We start from the raw sequence: 19,725 nt of genomic DNA, 5'->3' as shown, positions 1-19,725 counted from the left end.
ATATGTAGGATTAAAAATAAAGGGGAGCTAAGAAAATTATCATAACCCAAAGTGTGTCCTTCCACTCTGTGGCAGAAATGCAGATATAGGATAAAGTGATGCCAAATTACTTCTCATTTCCAGTGATTTATTATTTGGCTGAAAAGTTCTGGTCTGCTTCAGGCTGAAGTTTGATATTTATGGTCACTGTCCAAAGCCAATTTAAAACCGAATCATGAATTTGAAATATTTTTATTATTTTCAAAATTATGGCTACGAATTATGACCCATTATAAATTCCTTTTTAAGCCAGAAAACCCCCAAATGGTCATATTTAAGTAAAAAATGTGCAGCTTGACAGCATTTAGCACAGATCCTAAATTCTGTGTTTGGGGCTGTCAAGAGCACATGGAGGTTGGGGCACCTTTGAGCACTGCGCTTCCTACAGTGGTCACACGTAGCAGGAAAGGTGGGATATCCAGAACTAACAAACAAACACAGGGCATCAGAACATCTGTGGTTTTCTTCCCCTTTCATAGCCACGAGTGTACAGGCAGATAAACCACACATGCAGACCCTCCTCACGCCCACCTCCAGCTCAAAATCAACACCCATTACTTGCTCTTCACTCAAAGAAAATTCTCCGGCTCTGTGCAGCTTTTGGCAAAAGAAACTTAGATTTTCACTAGGGAAAAGGATTTTTCATTCATTCTATCAAATGCTTGAGTTTATTGCGGGGAGAAAATATTCCCTTGGACATGGGTCCTTTGCAGTTCAGGCCCAAAAAGCAGCACCTGATCTCTGTGTGGGCAGGAGAGGAGGATTTAAAGCTCAGCACCCAGGCAGAACCTGCAGGGCACTTCTGCAAGGTGATTTCTTAATGGCACATTTACAAGTAGGGCGGGTGTTGGGGTATTTTCAGCACGAGGGTCTGAGCATGGGCTCCACTGTAAACAGTGCTGCAGACCTGTCAGCAAGAGCTGAGGAGAGGGCAGAGCTGGGACAGCAGGGACAGAGCTGCCACCGAGCTGGGACAGCAGAGACAGAGGTACCACCGAGCTGGGACAGCAGGGACACAGCTGGCACCGAGCTGGGACAGCAGGGACAGAGCTGGCACCGAGCTGGGACAGCAGGGACACAGCTGGCACCGAGCTGGGACAGCAGGGACAGAGGCACCACCGAGCTGGGACAGCAGGGACAGAGGCACCACCGAGCTGGGACAGCAGGGACAGAGCTGCCACCGAGCTGGGACAGCAGGGACACAGCTGGCACCGAGCTGGGACAGCAGGGACAGAGGCACCACCGAGCTGGGACAGCAGGGACACAGCTGGCACCGAGCTGGGACAGCAGGGACAGAGCTGGCACCGAGCTGGGACAGCAGGGACACAGCTGGCACCGAGCTGGGACAGCAGGGACAGAGGCACCACCGAGCTGGGACAGCAGGGACACAGCTGGCACCGAGCTGGGACAGCAGGGACAGAGCTGGCACCGAGCTGGGACAGCAGGGACACAGCTGCCACAGGCCACTAGGATGGGCTGGATAAGGAATTCCTGGCTGTGCTTTGCTGGCCAGGGGCAGAGCTGAGGCTGAGCCCTCCTGCCCGAGCGGGCTGGCACCTGAGCAGGGGTGGGTGCTGTGACACCTGAGCCAGGGGTGGGTGCTGTGACACCTGAGCCAGGGGTGGGTGCCCTGCTGTGACACCTGAGCCAGGGGTGGGTGCTGTGACACCTGAGCCAGGGGTGGGTGCCCTGCTCTGGCTCCTGAGCCAGGGGTGGGTGCTGTGGCACCTGAGCCAGGGGTGGGTGCTGTGACACCTGAGCAGGGGTGGGTGCTGTGACACCTGAGCCAGGGGTGGGTGCCCTGCTGTGGCACCTGAGCCAGGGGTGGGTGCTGTGACACCTGAGCCAGGGGTGGGTGCTGTGACACCTGAGCAGGGGTGGGTGCTGTGGCACCTGAGCCAGGGGTGGGTGCTGTGACACCTGAGCCAGGGGTGGGTGCCCTGCTGTGGCACCTGAGCCAGGGGTGGGTGCCCTGCTGTGACACCTGAGCAGGGGTGGGTGCTCTGGCTCCTGAGCCAGGAGTGCTCGGCTGCTGCTCTCAGCACTGGGACTCGTTTCCCCTGCAGACATGTCCAGGCTCAGTTTCGAGGCAGGACGAGGCTGAGGCACACTGGAAGCTGGTTCACACTGCAGTGGGATGAGCAGTGGCTGTGGCACAGACTGCTGGAATTTGGGAAGGGGCTGTGGGGAACAGGCTGCCCACTCCCTGAGCAGCAGCACGTCCAGCTCTGGCTCCCAGAGCAGTGAGTGACCTGTCCCCAGCTGTGACTGCTGCCAGGACCCACAGCAGAGGCACAGAGAGCATCTCTGCAAGTCCCCAGAGGGACAGCAGGATGGAGGGGTTACCTCACTGCTAGGACATGCCCCTCATGTGGACAGATATGACAGAAGGGGTGGCAAAGAAGCTACAGCAAAATAAATTGCTTCCTATTGTGATCAGCTGGCGTCAGCACAAAATAATCCAAAGCAATTTGCATCCTACTCTTTCCCTATTACATTTGCATTGTTTTAAATAAGGATATAAGGATAAGGATATCCTCCTAATGAGCAGCTAAGCAATGCCTAAGGGAGAGATGATCTTTGCCAAGATCTCTGTGCAGTACGAGCCAACAGAGAAATGAAGCTGCACAGGAAGAGGCAGCAGCCACAGCTGGATTTATGAACATAAACATTTCTCTGAGGTCAGCCAGTCTTGGCTTGCCCACCTGGACCTTCATACACTTTCTGCAGGGCATTGTTTCCCACATTGCCTTATTTTACCAGTCTTGAAATCTTTTTGTCTAGCTGTGTGAGACCCTTAAACATTTTTCACACACCAAATCAATGCTATAGTCATATTTTCCTGTTTTCTGTTAACCCTCAAAGTTGTAAAAAAAAACCCAGACAAAAACAACAAGTGAAAATGCCCAAAGCTTTTTCACAGAAAACCTGAGGGAAAGCCAGTTGAAAGTTGATGGCACAATTTAGAAGAGGTAACAGATAATAATAATAGGTAAATGTGAAGTTGAAAATGCTGCTGAAGTCCCAGTTTGTGAAATACCACGGTGCTGTTTGAATGAGCCCCTGTGTGAGAGTGGAGATAGTGTTATTCTATTTCAGGCTCTGAGTAGGCGAGCAAATTTTCCCTGCCGAAAAAAAAAATCTAATAAAATCCAAAGGACAGCAATGAACTTCTCTGGATTACCATGGAGATAACATTTGCTTTGTTTGTCACATGTGTCATCATTACCTCCTCTGGTTCATTATTTCTGTAAGTGATTTCTATCTGTATTTCTCTCAGACCCAGTAAATCTGAAGCACTCCTGTGCTGCCAGCACGGCGTTAGTGCTGCTGCCACTCACTCAGCCACCCCAGGACAGCAGCTCTGAGGGGACCTGCACGGGGGGGAGAGACACCACAGTCCACAAACACACCATTTATTCTCGTGTCACTTACTATAACTACTGTCTTCCTCTTTTGTTCCATCAATTGTTCCATCTGCTTGCAACTGCAAGTGGTATCCTTGCCTGCTGTAGAGCTTTGTTACTATACCTTTAAGCTGAGGCTCTGCAAAAAAACAACAGTGAGATTAACGTGGGAAATCCTGATGTGCCACTCCAAGCGAGCAGGATGAAAAACAAATTGAAAAACAATTTGAAAATCAAATCTTCAGGTTCCTTCTCAAGGCTAAGGTAAGAAAAAGACCCAAAATAAAAGCAGGGCTACCAGCTTTGCAACACTCTTCATTTAGGCTGAGATCAAATTTATGACTATGAAATCAATTGCCAAAATGATTAAATGCCACTTTCGATTACAGTGTGAGCAGCACAGCAAAATCTACTTCCAGTGAAGACGGATTCCAGGAGCAGTGCTTGGCCTCAGGAGCCCAGCCCTATCTCATTTAAGATTAAAAATGAGCTGGCAAAGAGTACATTCAGTCTTTTAAAAAGGTGTGAGTTCTTAGATGGAGAGGAAAAAGAAGTCTATTACAATAGCATTAATAAGAGCCACAGTGACACAGAGAGCCCAAATATATAGCAGCAAACGTTTAGCACAGGAACTGCTGCAGCTCTAATAAACAAACCCCCATTCCTCACTGCTCCAGAGAGTACAGAGCATCCAAAGAGACAAACTACTCAATGAACATACGGAAAATGGAGAGGGAAACCCTGAAATCCAGCAATGTGTGGAACTGCAAAATAAATATTACCATAAGGGCTGAGGTAATTACCTCATCAGCTAGAAGAAGAAAGATCAAAACAACGCATAGTTTGCATAGATTTCTTTTTGCCATAACCATCCTTGGATTCACAGCTAGAAGGCGAGATATCTCACACGGTTTCATATCATTCTAGACCAAAAAGTACACAACAGCAGGATATGCTGTCAAGTGTGCCATTCAAGATATCTGGCTAAAGCATCAGGAGTAATTGCAAAAAAGGTCTACACCCACTGAATGCCAATGACATCTGCATTGTAGTCATTTCACACCGTTACGTTTGTCAGGAGCTCAGGCAGCCCTGCAGCTCGCTCCACATCGCACTCTCTTCAGAGACAAACACTGTGAAGATGTGGTGTGTCATTTCCAGCACTCTGCGTCTAGATCAGACTCCTTGTGTTTGTACCAAAGGCACTGGGAGCTCTGCTACTGCACTTCATTTTAGCAGGGGCTGAAGGCAAAAGCTTACAACAGTTTGCACAAGCGTATTAGATCTTATTAGCAACTTTGATAAGAGTCCTGATGGACACAAAACTCTTATCTACCAATTTTTCTGACCAGAAATGACTCCAACCCTCACTCTGGCTCTTTAGCCATAATCCATCCCAAAGCTGCTGGCAAACTGCGAGCAAGGCAGACAGGCGGAGTGGCACAAGCACCAGTGCTCCAGCAAAGCCACGGCAACATCGCCAGAGGGTTTTGCTCCTCCCACGTACAAAACAAACCACTCAGATCAGGGACTCCGTCTTCACGCCTGATCTTCTGCACCTGTGACCCAGAGAACCTCGTGTCTGCAGGGCAGCTGCAGGTATGGCATTCCTAGAAAGGCACAGGGCGCTGAAGCAAAACTCTGGAAGGTGCCAGCAAAAGCACAAAGCCTCGTCTGCAATCAGCAGACAAAGCATGGCACGGGCATTCTGTGAAGCAGGACATCAAAACCAGATCTCCAGACCATGAAGTTATTTAATATACAACCGAGAGATGCGTGTGTGGGAACTTCCCAGCCAGCATCTCCCCCACAAACACACCCGTGTGTTTGCGTGTGTGTGACAGAGGGACAGACAGCTGACTTTTGGGTACCTGGGTGCACACAGGTGTGCAGGTGAGGCACAGCCAGCAGCGTGTGCTACCCAAATAAGCCAGATGAACACGACGGGAAAGGACTGGCATGGGGTACCCAGGTCCTGCACATCCATTGTACGAGCCCTGAAATACCTTTCCCTCTCTCCCCACACCTGACACATGCCCCAGTTTCCATTGCATCAAACCAACCGACCCCCCAAAGACATAACCCTTGCCAACCTGGTCGCCTTCTTCGCCTTTTCTTGGAGCCAAAGAGTTTGACCCTGGAAAACACATTCAGCTTGTTCTTGTCGCAGCTTCCCTTGCTCTTGCTGGGGCTGTTGACACACTTACAGGCGTTGGACTTCTCCCGCTCCCTGGCTTGTCTCTTCTGGCGGATCAGGGAGCTGGCGATGGCTGCGGCCATGGCCGCCACCGCCCCGGCCGCCCGGCCGGCTCAGGCACGCGGGGGTCGCCGGCCGGCCGCGGCCAGCATGCTGCTCGGCCGTCCCCAAGGCCGGGGAGCTGCCGGGCAGCCTGGCCAACGCCGCCCGGCGCCGCTCGGCACGGCAGCCCGGGACACACCGGCGGGATGAGCACCAGAGCCCCGGCGCGGCGCGCAACAGTTGAGCTCGAGAGATTTTGTCCTCTGGGATCTTCCCCTTTTGGCTTTCTGGTGCTTTTTTATTCCTCCCAACTTCTAGCAGGGGAAAGTTTGCAGGCAGAGGTGAGCGTTTCTACGGAGATCACGCAGATCACTTGCAAGACATCCCTCCAAGCTTCTCCAGACGCGCTATTTGCATGCAGCCATGGAACATCCACTTGGTGCAAGATCATCGCATCTCTCCTAGCCCCGATTTCTCCAGTTAAGTTTTCTTCCCCCCCGTCCCCTCCCCATTCAAATCCCAGCAAACACCTGTTAGACTCCAGCAGGGGCTGTCCAGTTGCAGGGGTTTCTGGATGCTTTTCCCTCTTCTCGCTTAGAAGAGACCCGAAGCAGTCGGTGCCGGAGGCACTGGGCTGAGGCGCGGATGCCCCTGGGCTGCCGACGCCTCGGGAAGCCTCTTCTGCTGCGCTCCTGACAGGTGAGCGCAGCCTCCCCTGCCCGGCACGCTCGGCTCTCGCACCGCAGCACTTCCCAGCCGGTAAACAAGCAGCTCCGGAGCCGGGACTGCAGCAGCAGCAGCGGCAGCGGCAGCAGCAGCAGCAGCAGCGGCAGGATCCCTCCGGCAGCGATGCGGGCACGGCGCACTCCCCACGAGCCGTGCGCTGGGTACACAAATGAGGCGACGCAGCAAACCCCTTATCACCACCCCCCTCCTCCTCTGCCCGTGCCTCCTCCTCCTCCCGCTCCTCTCCCGGCGCGGCGGCGAGCGGAGAGCCCTGCCCGGCGCTGCGGGGCGGCCGCGGGGCCGCGGCGGGGAGGGGGCTGGGGCGGCCAGGGGAGGGGGTGCCAGGGGAGGGGTGCCAGGAGCAGGGTACCAGGGGAGGGGGTACCACGGGATGGGGTGCCAGGGGAGGGGTGCCAGGGGATGGGGGTGCCAGGGGCAGGGTACCAGGGGCAGGGCACGAGGGGAGGGGGTACCACGGGATGGGGTACCAGGGGCGGGGGTGCCGCGGGAGGGGGTGCCGGGGGCGGGGGTGCCGCGGGAGGGGGTGCCGGGGGCGGGGGTGCCTGCGCCGCTCGGAGCCGCCTCCCGGCAGGCGCAGACACCCAAACAGACGTGACTGCGGTGAGCAAACAGCCCCGCTGGCCCCGGGGCGAGCGCACCTGGCCGGCAGCAGCGCCGGGCTCGGGGCAGGGCGCAGCTCCGGCCACAGCTGTCCCCGGCCTTTCCCTCATCCTGACAGGGTGTCCCCCCTCTGCAGCGCGGATTTATTGGAGGCTTTTTTGCGCCTCTCGCCCTTCCTTTCCACCGCCCGCTCTCAGCTCCAGTTTCGCAGCAGACGAGGAAATCCTCAGAAAGAGCAATTTCCTCGTCGTCGCCACGCTCTCCCGTTCCCCCGTGTCCCCGCACGGAGCCCGGGCTCGCCTGCAGCCCGGTTCATCCTCGCCGAGCTGCGGTGGCGCAGGCAGGGCCCGTGGGGCCGGGCAGAGCCGGGCCCGCGCTGCGGCCAGCGGACACCGAGCCCGCACCCCTGCCCCGGACACCGGCAGGTCCTGGAGAGCCCCCCGCAGCCACTCCCTGCTCTGCAGCATGCTTTCAGCAGCTGCAGCCCAACCAAAGGCAGTCCAGGCTGGACATGCAGCAGATCTGCAGCCCTGGAGGCAAACAAGCACCGAGAGGATGTCCCGAGCAGAGGGACTGGCGGGCGCTGAGGCGCGGCGGGACGGCCCTGAGGGCCCTGAGGGCTCCTCAGGCAGGAGCGGAGCCGGCGGGCACCGCGATGCCAACAGGCTGCTGCCACCCACGGAGCTGTGTCCCTTGTGCCCCGGGCCAGCTCTCCTGGGGCTACAGAGGCCCCAGGGATGGCTGGGCTGCCGTCACAGCACCGGTCCCGATGTGCCTCCAGGCTCGGCCAGCTGCTGGCGGTGCTCGCCCTTCCTCCTCTCCTCCAGGCGCCCTCAGCAGCAGCAGCGGGGGCTCCGGGCCCTGGCCGGTCACACACGGGGACAAGGCCTGGCACGAGCAGCAGAAGGTGCTGCCCAACACCTCCCCAAGCCCAGCTCAGGGCTTGCTGTGGCTCTGCGGACACCACAGCCCTTCCCTCGGCTAGGAGCAGCCCCGGCGGCTCCGCACTCTCCTCCAGCCGGGAGCGCTGTGCCAGGCCCTGTGACAGTAAGTGGCCACCCTGTGACAGTAAGTGGCCGCCCTGTGACAGTAAGTGGCCACCCTGTGACAGTAAGTGGCCGCCCTGTGACAGTAAGTGGCCACCCTGTGCAGGCTGCCACCCTGCAGGGATGTCCCTGCCAGCCCCAGCGCCCCCGGCTGCCCCCCGGGCTGCAGGAGCTGCCTGTGTACTCACACACCCACACGCACACGTTTGTTTATGAGGCAGCCCATGCACACAGGCGGATTAAACAAACACTCCTAATTTCTTATTTCAGTTTAACGGGAGGGTAAAAATAGCTGCAATTCACAAGTCCCACCACTACCCTCATCTGCCAGTCCACATAAGACATGTGAAATCCAACACAGGAGACAGCCAGTTGGGTATTATTAGCAATAACTCGTCCTACTCAACTCACCGGTAACATACTATGAATTTTGCCATCTTTCCGTTTCCAATACAGTCATGAGTGAGGCTTGTTTTCTTTCCTGAGACTCACCCATTACTTTATAAATAGTCCCAATTTGGAAAGCAGTGTTTGATCTTCAGATCAAAGTGAAGCTGCCTCATTGTGATCTGTCCTACGAGGTCACAAGACATTGCGTTTTCACAGAGACTAACCAGAACTCAGAATTCAGCTAACCTTGAAAATCCCGGGGAAAAGCGGTATATAAAAGCTGTATTTGGGATATCTTTCTGCCAGCATTCCAGCCTGCACGCTTAAAATCCATAATGAAAATTCATTTGCACAAATGTTCCTTGACAGATAACTAAAGAGAGGAACAAAAATAGCATATATGCATAATCAGATTTAAGTTTCAAAAAACAGTCCTCCAGTTTTTTTGCATGAGCAACCTCTTCATCTATCGGTACTCCTACAAACATGTCTTCATTTACTATAAATGGTACATGAAAATGAAGATCTTGTTGGGAAAACGTCTTTGGTACAGGACCAGCCTTTGGACTACTTCAGCGTTCCAGATATAAAAATCTCAAGGAACAGCTTTATTTTCTTTGAAAAGCAAGAACTGTTCACTCCCCACTGCACTAAAATAAAATAAAAATTACATTCCAAGTGACTTTTTGAACGTAGAAGACAACCAGATGTTCCTAGAGCACACATTCTCTCTCTTTATGATCATTGCAGTGGGCACATTTAAAGCTAAGGGGTTAATTGCCAGTGGCATTTCAACCAAAGAGAAATCAGCATGGGACAGACTTGTCCAGTTGCCATCAGAGTGCCATCATCTCCCTGGAGCTGCCATCTGACCAGAAGCAATTCCACTGTTTTGAAGTAGACAAGGATCTCACCCACTTTTGATTTATAATTTTTCCTCCCAGGCATCTGCTGAGTGTTTGCTGATGGTTATTTCCATGATTCTGATCACTAAAACATGCTTGAACCCTCCGAAGTTGCCTGGATTGGGCAGAAGCGAAGCCTGCAATTTGGCACCCAGGCCAGGAGTGGCTCTTGGACTGAGGCAGGGCATGGTTTTCAGGCAGCCCTTGCTGTCTGGCTCCTGCACAGAAAGGCATCAAATCCCCATCACTGGCCCAAACTGCAAGCAGTGCTGGCTCTTTCAGCCAGTTAGAGGAAAGTGCCAAAGTTCTGGTTTTCCGTTCATCCTCTCTGAATCATCTGTGCTGTGGCAGGTCCCAGACCACTGCTGTTTGCTCTGAGTTTGAATTTATCCCGAGCACAAAAGATTTACAGTCAGTCCTCTCTCATGCTGAGCAAAACAAAAATTGAGACCAGGTGAAAAATACCGAGCCAGCTGCAGAGCTGCCTGCCATGGAAGCTGCTCAAGGACAGCCGGAGCCCATCGTGCAGCATGGCCATGTCCAGGGCAGCCCTGAGCAGAGAATTCCTCCCTCCAGCACTCCTCACTGCCCAGCCCAGCTCCTCACCAGCCCAGCGTGTGACCCTCCAGGGGACCCACGCTCCTCTGTGCCCTGTGAAGCATCAGCAGTTCTCAGGACAGGCTGCCATAAAGTAGGAACAGATTTCCAGCATGTTGGGTCAAAATATCCCATCCTCAGACTAAACTGCATTCTCAGGTATTTCCTGTTCCCCTATACAGAAAGTAGTAAAAGATTTATAGTAGGCCCTATATAAACTAATAGTGTTTGGGCAAAATAAATGCTGCATCAAAATCAGACAAGAAAAAAAAAAAAATCCCAAGCCAGCCCCAAGCCTCACTCAGTCCATCTTAAACCCCAAACCACTCTACAGATACAAGCTTGAAGCTGCTTTAGTGTGACAACAAAAAAATCAGCCTGGCATTGGGTGTCAGGAATCCCTCCTGAGGCTCTTTGTTCTTGCTCTTACAGAAAAAGTAGGGAAAAAAAAGCTTCAAACAGCAAACCTATGGACTATTTCCACTGCCTACACTTTCCAAAAGTAGAGCATTATTTTCTGAAAAGCACCACCAGAATCTCATCTCTGTCTTTTCGGGATGAGATAAAGAAGACTTTCTCCAGTCAGGGATGACACAGCAGCACTGAGGCCCCGGTGGTTTTTGCTCTCCTAAGTAAACAGAATTACTATTCACCAGGAAGCAGAGCTGCTCAGAGCCCAGTCCTGCATCACTGAACTCCTGTGTGAAATATCCCATGGACATGACTCAGCCTCTGCTCTGCAGCCAGCCCCGGGCTGGGCACAGCCAGCAGCACAGCAGGGCTGAGCGCGCAGGGCTGGCCCCTCAGCACCCCCAGAGCTTGGGCTGTGCCAGACAGGGCTCCAAGAACAGCAGCCTGGGCTTTATTGCTGAGGGCAGGATGAAAAAAGCTGTTAGTGGAAGCTGAGCTTCCAAGCAGCTCCGGCCCAAGAGCTCAAACCTGAGGATATTTTAGAAACAGACCAACCTGAAAATTACTAGTAAAGAATGGCTACAATAAGCAGCTGCAAACAGAAGTATTTTTATGTCGAGAGCATAAGGGACTTGTAAATAGTGATGTGAATGTTCCTCTGTGTGTGTCTGTGCCATGTTTTTTTTTTGCAGAAATGCACTGGGCAGCCTTGCTCAGAAACAAGAAAAAAATCAAAATGGATTCCTGTGACACCAGTGTAGACATGGCACCTAGACCCACTTCATCTAAAACTCACTTCTTCCTCAAAGGATGAGGTGATGGATTCATTTTTATCTTCTCAGGGTACAGAATCCCGAATCCCAACACCAGAAGAGACCCCGGTACAGCTGGTGCACAGGACTGGATGTGCCAAAACTTGCACCCATCCAGCAAAGCACAGGAACACACCCCTGATTTCAACACGTGAGACATCTCACTGGGACCACTGAGATATTTAAAAAATAATTCTGTGGCTGATGCATCACGAAAGGTTCTCATAGTCTAAGCCCATTCTCTTCTCATATCTACACAAGTTTGCCAGGGCAAGGTCTTGTGACTGACAAGAATTTAGGTCTCTTCTTCACGACTTACATGACCTGCTAAATGCTCAGGATGGCCACGACACCTCATACAAAGAACACCAGTTTCCTCTCAGATTCTCAGAGAAAATACCAATGAGAGAAAACCCAGTTCTGCCTCTTCCCAGCTGTGAATTCCAATTCCTTTATCCTATATCAGTAAAAACTGGATTTGATCTGACCTGGTAGTGCAGCCATTTTTGGAAAAGGAGGACATTGTTTGAAGATAGAAAAAAAGAAATATTTTTACCTAGGCTAATTCATATTCAGTCATCCCAAAATGTCAACCACAAAAGCTCGTCTATCCGGGGCATAAAAGATCAGTGCCAATCAGCTGGGAAAGGTCACAGAACAAACACAAGGGATCAGCTCCCCAGCTCTGCGGGCTCCCGAAATGGGAACGTGTCATTCCGGTGCGCGGGGCCCGAGCTGAGCCAGGAACTGAGCAGTGCCCAAGTGACTTCTCTGCCCACCACAGACCAAGCAACACTCCCACATCAGTATGCACAGAGGGCTCTGCTCACTCGCCTCCCAGCACGGTGGCTCTTGGAAACATCCCTGTAAATGACAGCTGATCGTCCCTGAAACATTTACATCTCAGCATGGGACACGCCAGAAGTGTGGGCTGTGTGCCACTGTCCAGCTTAACATAAGGCCACTTTACACATGACAGAACACTGCAAATAGTCCTTCACAGAGCCAAGGCAAGTTGCCTGGAAATTGCCACGTTACTCAAGTAAGATCTTTTCCCACCTTTTCACAGATCTGATGGTTCATCCTTTGTCAACAGCTTGACAAAACCAGACTCAGCGGGTCTCCAGTGAGTTGGAGCCTCTGAGAGTTCTCCTCCTTCCCCCTGCATGCAAGCACTTCACCAGCTTCTCACAGTCATGCTCCCTGCTTTGCTCAGAACGAGCTTCTGCCCCACTGCCTGGCTCTGCTCAAGCACAGAGCCCAGCCCACTGTGATCCTGTGATGGATGCCACGCCTGGCAATCCCCACTGCTGCGTTAACGATGCAGGACTCAGCTGGTTCCCAACCATGCAAACCAGTTACCCGCACTGGGGTCAGAGGAGCCTGGCACTGGTTTTCTGTGACTTCTACCCCATTGCCAAGATCATGGCACTACATTCACGCAGACAAATGAGAAGGTGAGCAGAGCTGGTCACAAATGAAAGGGACTCTGAGGAAGAAGTGTTGTGTCTTGGATGGAAGCAGAGCTCTCCAGGAACTGGAGTTAGACCCTGCACCAGTCAATGATGCTTCTGGAAATGTGGAAGTGGAGCCTGGCTCACTCACTGGCATGGAACTGGAACCAGTTTACCCAAAGAGAATGCTGGTCTTAGTCTCTGTAATCAGAAGGAAGGTCTATCCTTGAGGATTAGGAAAAGAGCCAAGAGCCTGAGCTTCCTTTGGGTCTCAGCTCACCAAGTAATAATCAAGGTATGAACAGAGGTGTAACAAGACATATCTGACTTAGCGATGGAAAAGGGAGGTTTCTCTAAGCTCATCTGACCAGGTGTCTGGGCTGAATACTCAAGAAAGGAGAGAGAAAGGCAACTCCAGATGGCAATTCATTCCCATACAAAGAACACCACTGTCTTCCCAGCTTTATGGAGGAAAACATTACCTCTGCTTTACTGAACTTGTTGCAGAGTGATTCAGACTGTACCTCATGCATCGTTATGGTAAGTAATATTCACCACCACCAAAATTAATGAACCCTTAATGAAGGTTAGTGCAGCTCAGGGTCTTGCTTCTGGCAGTCTCACTCACACATGGGAACAAAAATCCAGCCCAGGCGGTGGCTCAGTCACACTTCCCACACCCAACTGGCCCTGCACAAGTCAGCCTCATGACAGGAGCTGCTGGCAGGAGCAGAACAAAGGTGACACCTAGAAATCACACAGGGATTTTGAATTGAAAAGTACAGTGCATCATGAGTAAACAGAAGAGAATTCATTGTCACTGGTTAGATGCGCTGTTTTCGCAAGCAACACCATGAAAAATATTGGCCAGCAAACAGGAACATGAACCACAAGCCAGCATCTGCTCTGTGGGATTTAAATAGGTCTGGAGACTAGAAAAAATGTGTATGCAAATTTCACAGAAGCAAATTAAAAGAAATTCAGAGAAGTCAATTCAGAGAAGGAAGCTAATGGCAGAACATCTGCTGCTGCTCCCAATATTCGCATTAGAGGCTGGGAACATTTCTGGGGAGTCAGACCTCATCAGAAAGCTCAAAAAGGTTCTGTTGCTATGCAGAGAAACATTGCTCAGAAATCAGACAAAGAGACAGGAAGCTGCCTGAGCTCAGCACTGTTATTCCTTGCTCAGGTCCGGCCGAGCTCCAGCAGGGCCACATTTGCTTGCACAGACTGGGTAACTGCCCCACCCGTGGCACGTTTCTACCCAAACCCACCACAAAAGGAGCAGACTAAGATGCACAAGTAGACACGAAGACAATACCATGATTTCAATCCAGTTCCCAGTCCGTATGTTTGGCCTTTGCAGCACCCAGCCATACAGCTAAAAGGCGCTGAGCTGAATTCACAGCAGACAGACACACTGTCACGCAGGTGATGGCAAATCCAGGATTTCTGTCCTCCTCCTTCAGCCCCCAGCCCCTTGTTTATCACTCTCATTTTCCACCTCTTCCCACCAGATCTTCTTTCCTTGTTTCATTAAAAACTACAACATGCTTCTGATGAGAAGTAGTCACAGAACTCATCAGTATCTCCATGTCCTTACCCCTCAGCTGAGGTCAACTTAACCTTGTTTACAAACAAATAAGCTTAGTTTAGCTTTATCTACAACATTCCAAGGCTTGGGGGCTTTTGCTGGGAAGGGACAAGGAGCAGACTGAGATTGTCAGGCACAGAAATAAGCCGGCTGGACTGTAAGAAGTTCTCTGGGCATATACAGACACAAATACAGGCATTTTTTCTGCCTTTCTTCTTCCTAATTCACAAATATGAGCAAACCCAAAATGTTACAAAAAGGCCAAGATGCACAAACACTAGGGAATCCAAGGGGAGCTGTCAATGACGGAAGAAACTTTCACCTCCCTCAGTCCTTTTTTTCCCAGTTCTGCATGATATGAAACATCTTACTCAGTTACTATATTTTTAAACCTTTACTGCCATAAATTTTAGCCTACTTAAAAATTTCTGCTGTACAGTCTTTTCAGGAAGCTTTCAGCAAAATATAGAGTTTCCTGTACAGGAAGTATGCAGTAAAACATGAATTTGTAAACAGCTACAAACCAAACAAATGGAACAGATTTCCAGTACTGAAAGTACTGGAAACGAATAAAATGCCGAAAAAGAGAACCGAGAGGGACACCTGCAGTCAGTCCGGGTAAGTGCCCTGCAAGGCTCCTGCCATGCAGCCTGGGGGCTGTCGGTGCGACAGAATGAAAATTTATCAGGGTAGAAATCCATTTGGATTTAGGTGAAATGTGCCGCTCTGAGCTTGCTAGCAGAAGTAAAATATGCTGTTTAGTCTGGTAACTGCAGCACTGGCAAAGCTGCCCCAGCTGAGCAGAAGGAATGCGAATTTCCAAGCTGAAGAGATAAGAGATGAGAAAGACTCCTCAGACCTTGAAACAGACAGCGCAGAGTGACCCAGGAGTTCTCTCTGCACTTTCTGACAAAAACCAGGTGTGAGTATAAGTAGCTGTAAGTGTAACGCAAAATCAGCAGAATGAATATGCATAAACCGATTATAAAATTCTATGCATATCTAAATTAATAAAGGGTAATAAAAAAGGATTGGGAGTCCTCAGGGGCACGCATGTCCTTTGGAGAGGGATGATCCCTCACATGCGTCCAGCGCTGCAATAAACATACCATCCCTACAAACCTTTATTGGAATTGTGAGGTTTTAATTTTTCATCTGCCTTTCATCGGTGCGCTGTGTGCCCACAGCAAAGAGCCGGCTGGCACCTCAGCAAGCTCGGCGGGGCCGGGAGAGCCGCTGGGGCTGCCCCGGGCAGGTGCGGGCCGGGGGCTCGCAGCCGGCCCTCGCCCTCCTGCAGCTGCGGGCCCCGGCCCCGCGGCACGGGGCAGGGAACACCGCGGCCAGGGGAGCCACTGCGGGCCCGCACGGAGCCCCGGGCACCCGGGGCACCCCGGGCCATCGGCACTGGGCACCTCAGGGCACCCGGGGCACCCCGGGGCATCGGCACTGGGCACCTCAGGGCACCCCGGGGCATCGGCACAGGGCACCTCAGGGCACCCGGGGCACCCCGGGCCATCGGCACTGGGCACCTCAGGGCACCTCAGGGCACCTCGGGGCACCCCGGGCCATCGGCACAGGGCAGCGTCCAGAGCGCTCCTGAACCCGGCGCTGTCCGCGGTGCTGCCGCTCCGTGCCCAGCCCGCTTCCCGCAGCCCTCATCCCGATCCCCCATCCCAGATCTCCCATCCCACACCCCGCAGCCCTCATCCCGGATCCCCCATCCCACACTTCTCCTCCTGGGTCGCCCATCCCAGATCTCCCATCCCTCATCTCCCATCCTGCACCCCTCATCTTGGGTCCCCCATACTGCACCCCGCATCCGGGATTTCTGATCTCCCGCCCTGGACCCCACATCCTGCCCGCTGTGGCCCTGAGCAACTCCTAGCTCGGGCACGACACCTGTCCCTCCACAGCACGGTCACGTCCCCACACCATGGGCACAGCCCCACAGCACAGTGACACATCCCCACAGCACGGTGACACAGCCCCACAGCACAGTGACACATCCCCACTGCATGGTGACACAGCCCCACACCATGGGCACAGCCCCACTGCATGGTGACACAGCCCCACACCATGGGCACAGCCCCACAGCATGGTGACACAGCCCCACAGCATGGGCACAGCCCCACTGCATGGTGACACAGCCCCACACCATGGGCACAGCCCCACTGCATGGTGACACAGCCCCACAGCATGGTGACACAGCCCCACACCATGGGCACAGCCCCACAGCACAGTGACACAGCCCCACACCATGGGCACATCCCCACTGCACGGTGACACAGCCCCACAGCATGGGCACAGCCCCACAGCACGGTGACACATCCACACAGTACAGTGACACAGCCCCACACCATGGGCACAGCCCCACAGCACAGTGACACATCCACACAGTACAGTGACACAGCCCCACACCATGGGCACAGCCCCACAGCACGGTCCGTACCAGCTGCACACTGGGACTGTACAACAACACCCCAAAACCCAACCCACAGCCAAGGCCCCTGACTGCTGCAGAGCCACTCCATCCTCACTGCCCCGCTACAAAACTTCTGCTGCTGCAGCACAGAAAGGCACCAGCAGCTAGGAACAGCCCATAGTGGTCACACCTGCCAGAACCAAGGCAGAGTGCATACCTGGCACTGCACACTTCTCTGTGCTCAGATTTGCTAAATTAATCTTAAAAAGAAAAATGGAAGCCACCCTCAGCTCACAGAAGCTGTCGATCAGTGCGTTATTTCTAGTACAGCAGGACACACAGCTGGCATCTAAGGCTCACAGTCAATGCTGAATGCCCTGCACACAATGCTGCTGATCAGATCACTGTCTGATATTGGGGTATTTTCCAAAAGTCCCTGGGTCTGCTCTTCCCTTCTAGCCACAGGGTGTTGCTTCTTAGAGTAATCTGATCATTTCATGTACCCCATGCAGACAACACACTTTTTCATTATTGAAGAAAACTAAATTACACCATCATAAGCCTTCAGCTAAAACATGGACAAAAGAATAGAGAAATTAAGAAGGTTTTGTATTGAAAATGTTTTGAAGCTGTTAGCACCGTGACAAGATTGCCTTCAGTTAAGGTTAAGCACAGTACTCTGATGAAAGGCAATTAGAAAAGAAATTGAATGGTTTGTTTTTTCTCTAAAGCAATTCTTATACCTGACAAAAGCTTGGGTACAAAATTAACTAAATACGTGGCACAGATGTTTAAAAGGCCATAAAATCAACCTGTTTGACATGTGAAACATATATTTAATCAGGACAAATTTGCCAGTTCAGCAGCATATTCAATCTATCTGCAGTCCCAAACAGTAGGAATGAACAGTACACCTGCCTTTTCCTTTTTAAATGACTTTTTTTTAGAGTTACCAAAGAAAACTCATGAAGTCTAAGAACAAACACATTCTTAGTATTAAAGAAATATTAACCTCTGATTTCTTTATATAGTTTATACCCTTTACAGAGGATTAGTTGCCAGGAAATACCTTCTCCTTTTTTCCTATAAAAAAAACATTGCTTAAATACATCTTACCTGAATAAGACTTTCTTATCCCCAAAGCCATGCTGCCTTACAAGCTGCTCCTGCCCAGGCAATTGCAGTCTACATTTGGAGCAGACACACAGGGAGTAGATCAGAGAAAGTTTAAGGCACATTTAAAGTATTCTCTAAGGTACTGGCCAGAAACATCAAGCCCATACTCGCGGTATAGAGAGATCATTAATGGGCATTAGTGACAGACCATTATGACTTTCAGAATCATTAAAGATTCATAATGTAGCTGCATTGTTCTGGCAACATCTCACCACTTCTTGGACATAAATGTACCTTTCTCCTACATGATTTACTTAAACTTATTATTTTTCAGTGTCAGATTTTGTTTTCTGCCTCCTAGAATTACAAAGAGAGGCTGTAACAGGATCCTGCAGTGCATCACACCAGCCACAGGAGCCTGGTGCTTGCTTTATTTGCCCTTTCTGTAAGGCAATTTGCAACAGGAATAGCACAGCAACATTCACGAGGTTGAATATGTACCATTTCTTTCTACTTTAAATATGCTGAATTACTGATGTACCACACATGTTACAAGCATAAAAACACTTGCAAGAATTAAATTTGCTAACAATTCTGAAATGATTACCTTTTGAAATGGTTAAGCTTTATCACTGCCTTTCAGGAGAGTTCATCATTTGGTATTTGGATATAGTGAAAAATATTGCAAATATGCTAGTTGGGGCCAACCAAACCTGCAACTCCCAATGCAATTGTGACAAGTGAGGAAAACACTGAGATTTGCTTTTAAGGATGTACAATACTGCAAACAGCATGCTCCAAAATGTGGCTACAGTTATACTTCAGCTATGTTAATCAAGGGCTGGATTTAAATTTTCTCCTGCTGAACTGGACTGAGCCCTTGTTTAACCCACCTTTCCCAGTACAGCAAGTTAAGCCCATGCTCACACATTACACAAAAAATGAGATTTAGGCACTTTAGAAGCAGAGTCAGATTTTGAAGTCAAATATTGTCCCCAGGTGTGATTTGTTCATTGTGAAACCATAAAATTCCAAGCAGCAGAGAGGAGCTGTTTGCCAAGGCTCTGGCTTTACAGGGTCAGCAGACACATTTCCAGGTGAGCCTGGCCCATCCTGCTCACTTTGCTCACCCACATCCTCCTGTGTGCCAGGGCAGAGCACCCAGCTCCCTCTGAGGAGCAGCAGCTCCTCAATTCCTGCACTCTCACTCTCACTCTCACTGTCACTGTGTGGGATTTGCTGTGCCTCAGACCCCTTTGGGCCTTGGGGACCAGAATGAGATCTGGCAGCCAAAGCCTCCCAAGAATTTTAAATTGTCAGCATTGGTGCTGTGCTGATCTAGGCCTGAAAGGGGAAGATCACCAATTTACTACTAATAAACAATTTTCCAAAAATAATATTTTAGTGTTTGCTAACACACATGACTGCTTATATATTTGGAATTCACAACAGGAAGTATGCAGAAACATACCATGCTGTGAACTGCACAATTTTAGAATATTCCCTGTTTCTTATGCCACGATTGCTCATAATCAAGCTGTGAATAATCCTGATATCCAACTGCACTGTACAATTAAAAACATCCTTAATTGCTGTTGCCAGAAATGAACAGTACCTCACAAGGAAAACTGCATTGGGGCAAAAAAAAATGAAGTTGATTTTGAGACCTCTCCACTTGGAAATGGCACTGTTTTCACCAAAGAGTAAAAAAGCCACACGGAAGAACACAACAAGTCCATTTCTAATGGCCTGCTGAGCTCTATTGATTCCAGGACTGACCTTGAGTCAATAGGTTTTCTGTCACCCGTGTCAGCTACTGACAGGCAGTCAAAAGCCCAGAGTGGCTTTGCTTACTGCCAGGCAATTATAAACAAGGTTAATCCCTCGTAAATGCAGCTCTTCTACTGGCAACAGGAGACTCCCAAAGCCTCATCACCTTGTGGTGA

At 51.0% G+C, this 19,725-nt stretch overlaps 1 protein-coding gene across 4 annotated transcripts in view; it reads right to left on the bottom strand.

Moving 5' to 3' along the window:
* The window catches only part of FGF13 (fibroblast growth factor 13), a 209,341-nt gene that overhangs the window by 40,785 nt on the left and 148,831 nt on the right, over positions 1-19,725 (bottom strand). For 3 of the 4 annotated variants that reach the window (XM_053990294.1, XM_053990297.1, XM_053990295.1), the window contains one exon: positions 3,475-3,585. In XM_053990294.1, the coding sequence (XP_053846269.1) occupies positions 3,475-3,585 (111 nt within the window). Of the gene's footprint in view, positions 1-3,474; positions 3,586-5,539; positions 6,570-19,725 lie in introns of those variants that run through there. The other variant, XM_053990296.1, reaches the window with a different exon arrangement.

Source organism: Vidua macroura, chromosome 14, assembly GCF_024509145.1.
Source record: "Vidua macroura isolate BioBank_ID:100142 chromosome 14, ASM2450914v1, whole genome shotgun sequence".
Classification (NCBI taxonomy): Eukaryota; Metazoa; Chordata; class Aves; order Passeriformes; family Viduidae; genus Vidua; species Vidua macroura.
This window is presented reverse-complemented; position numbering and strand designations above follow the sequence as displayed.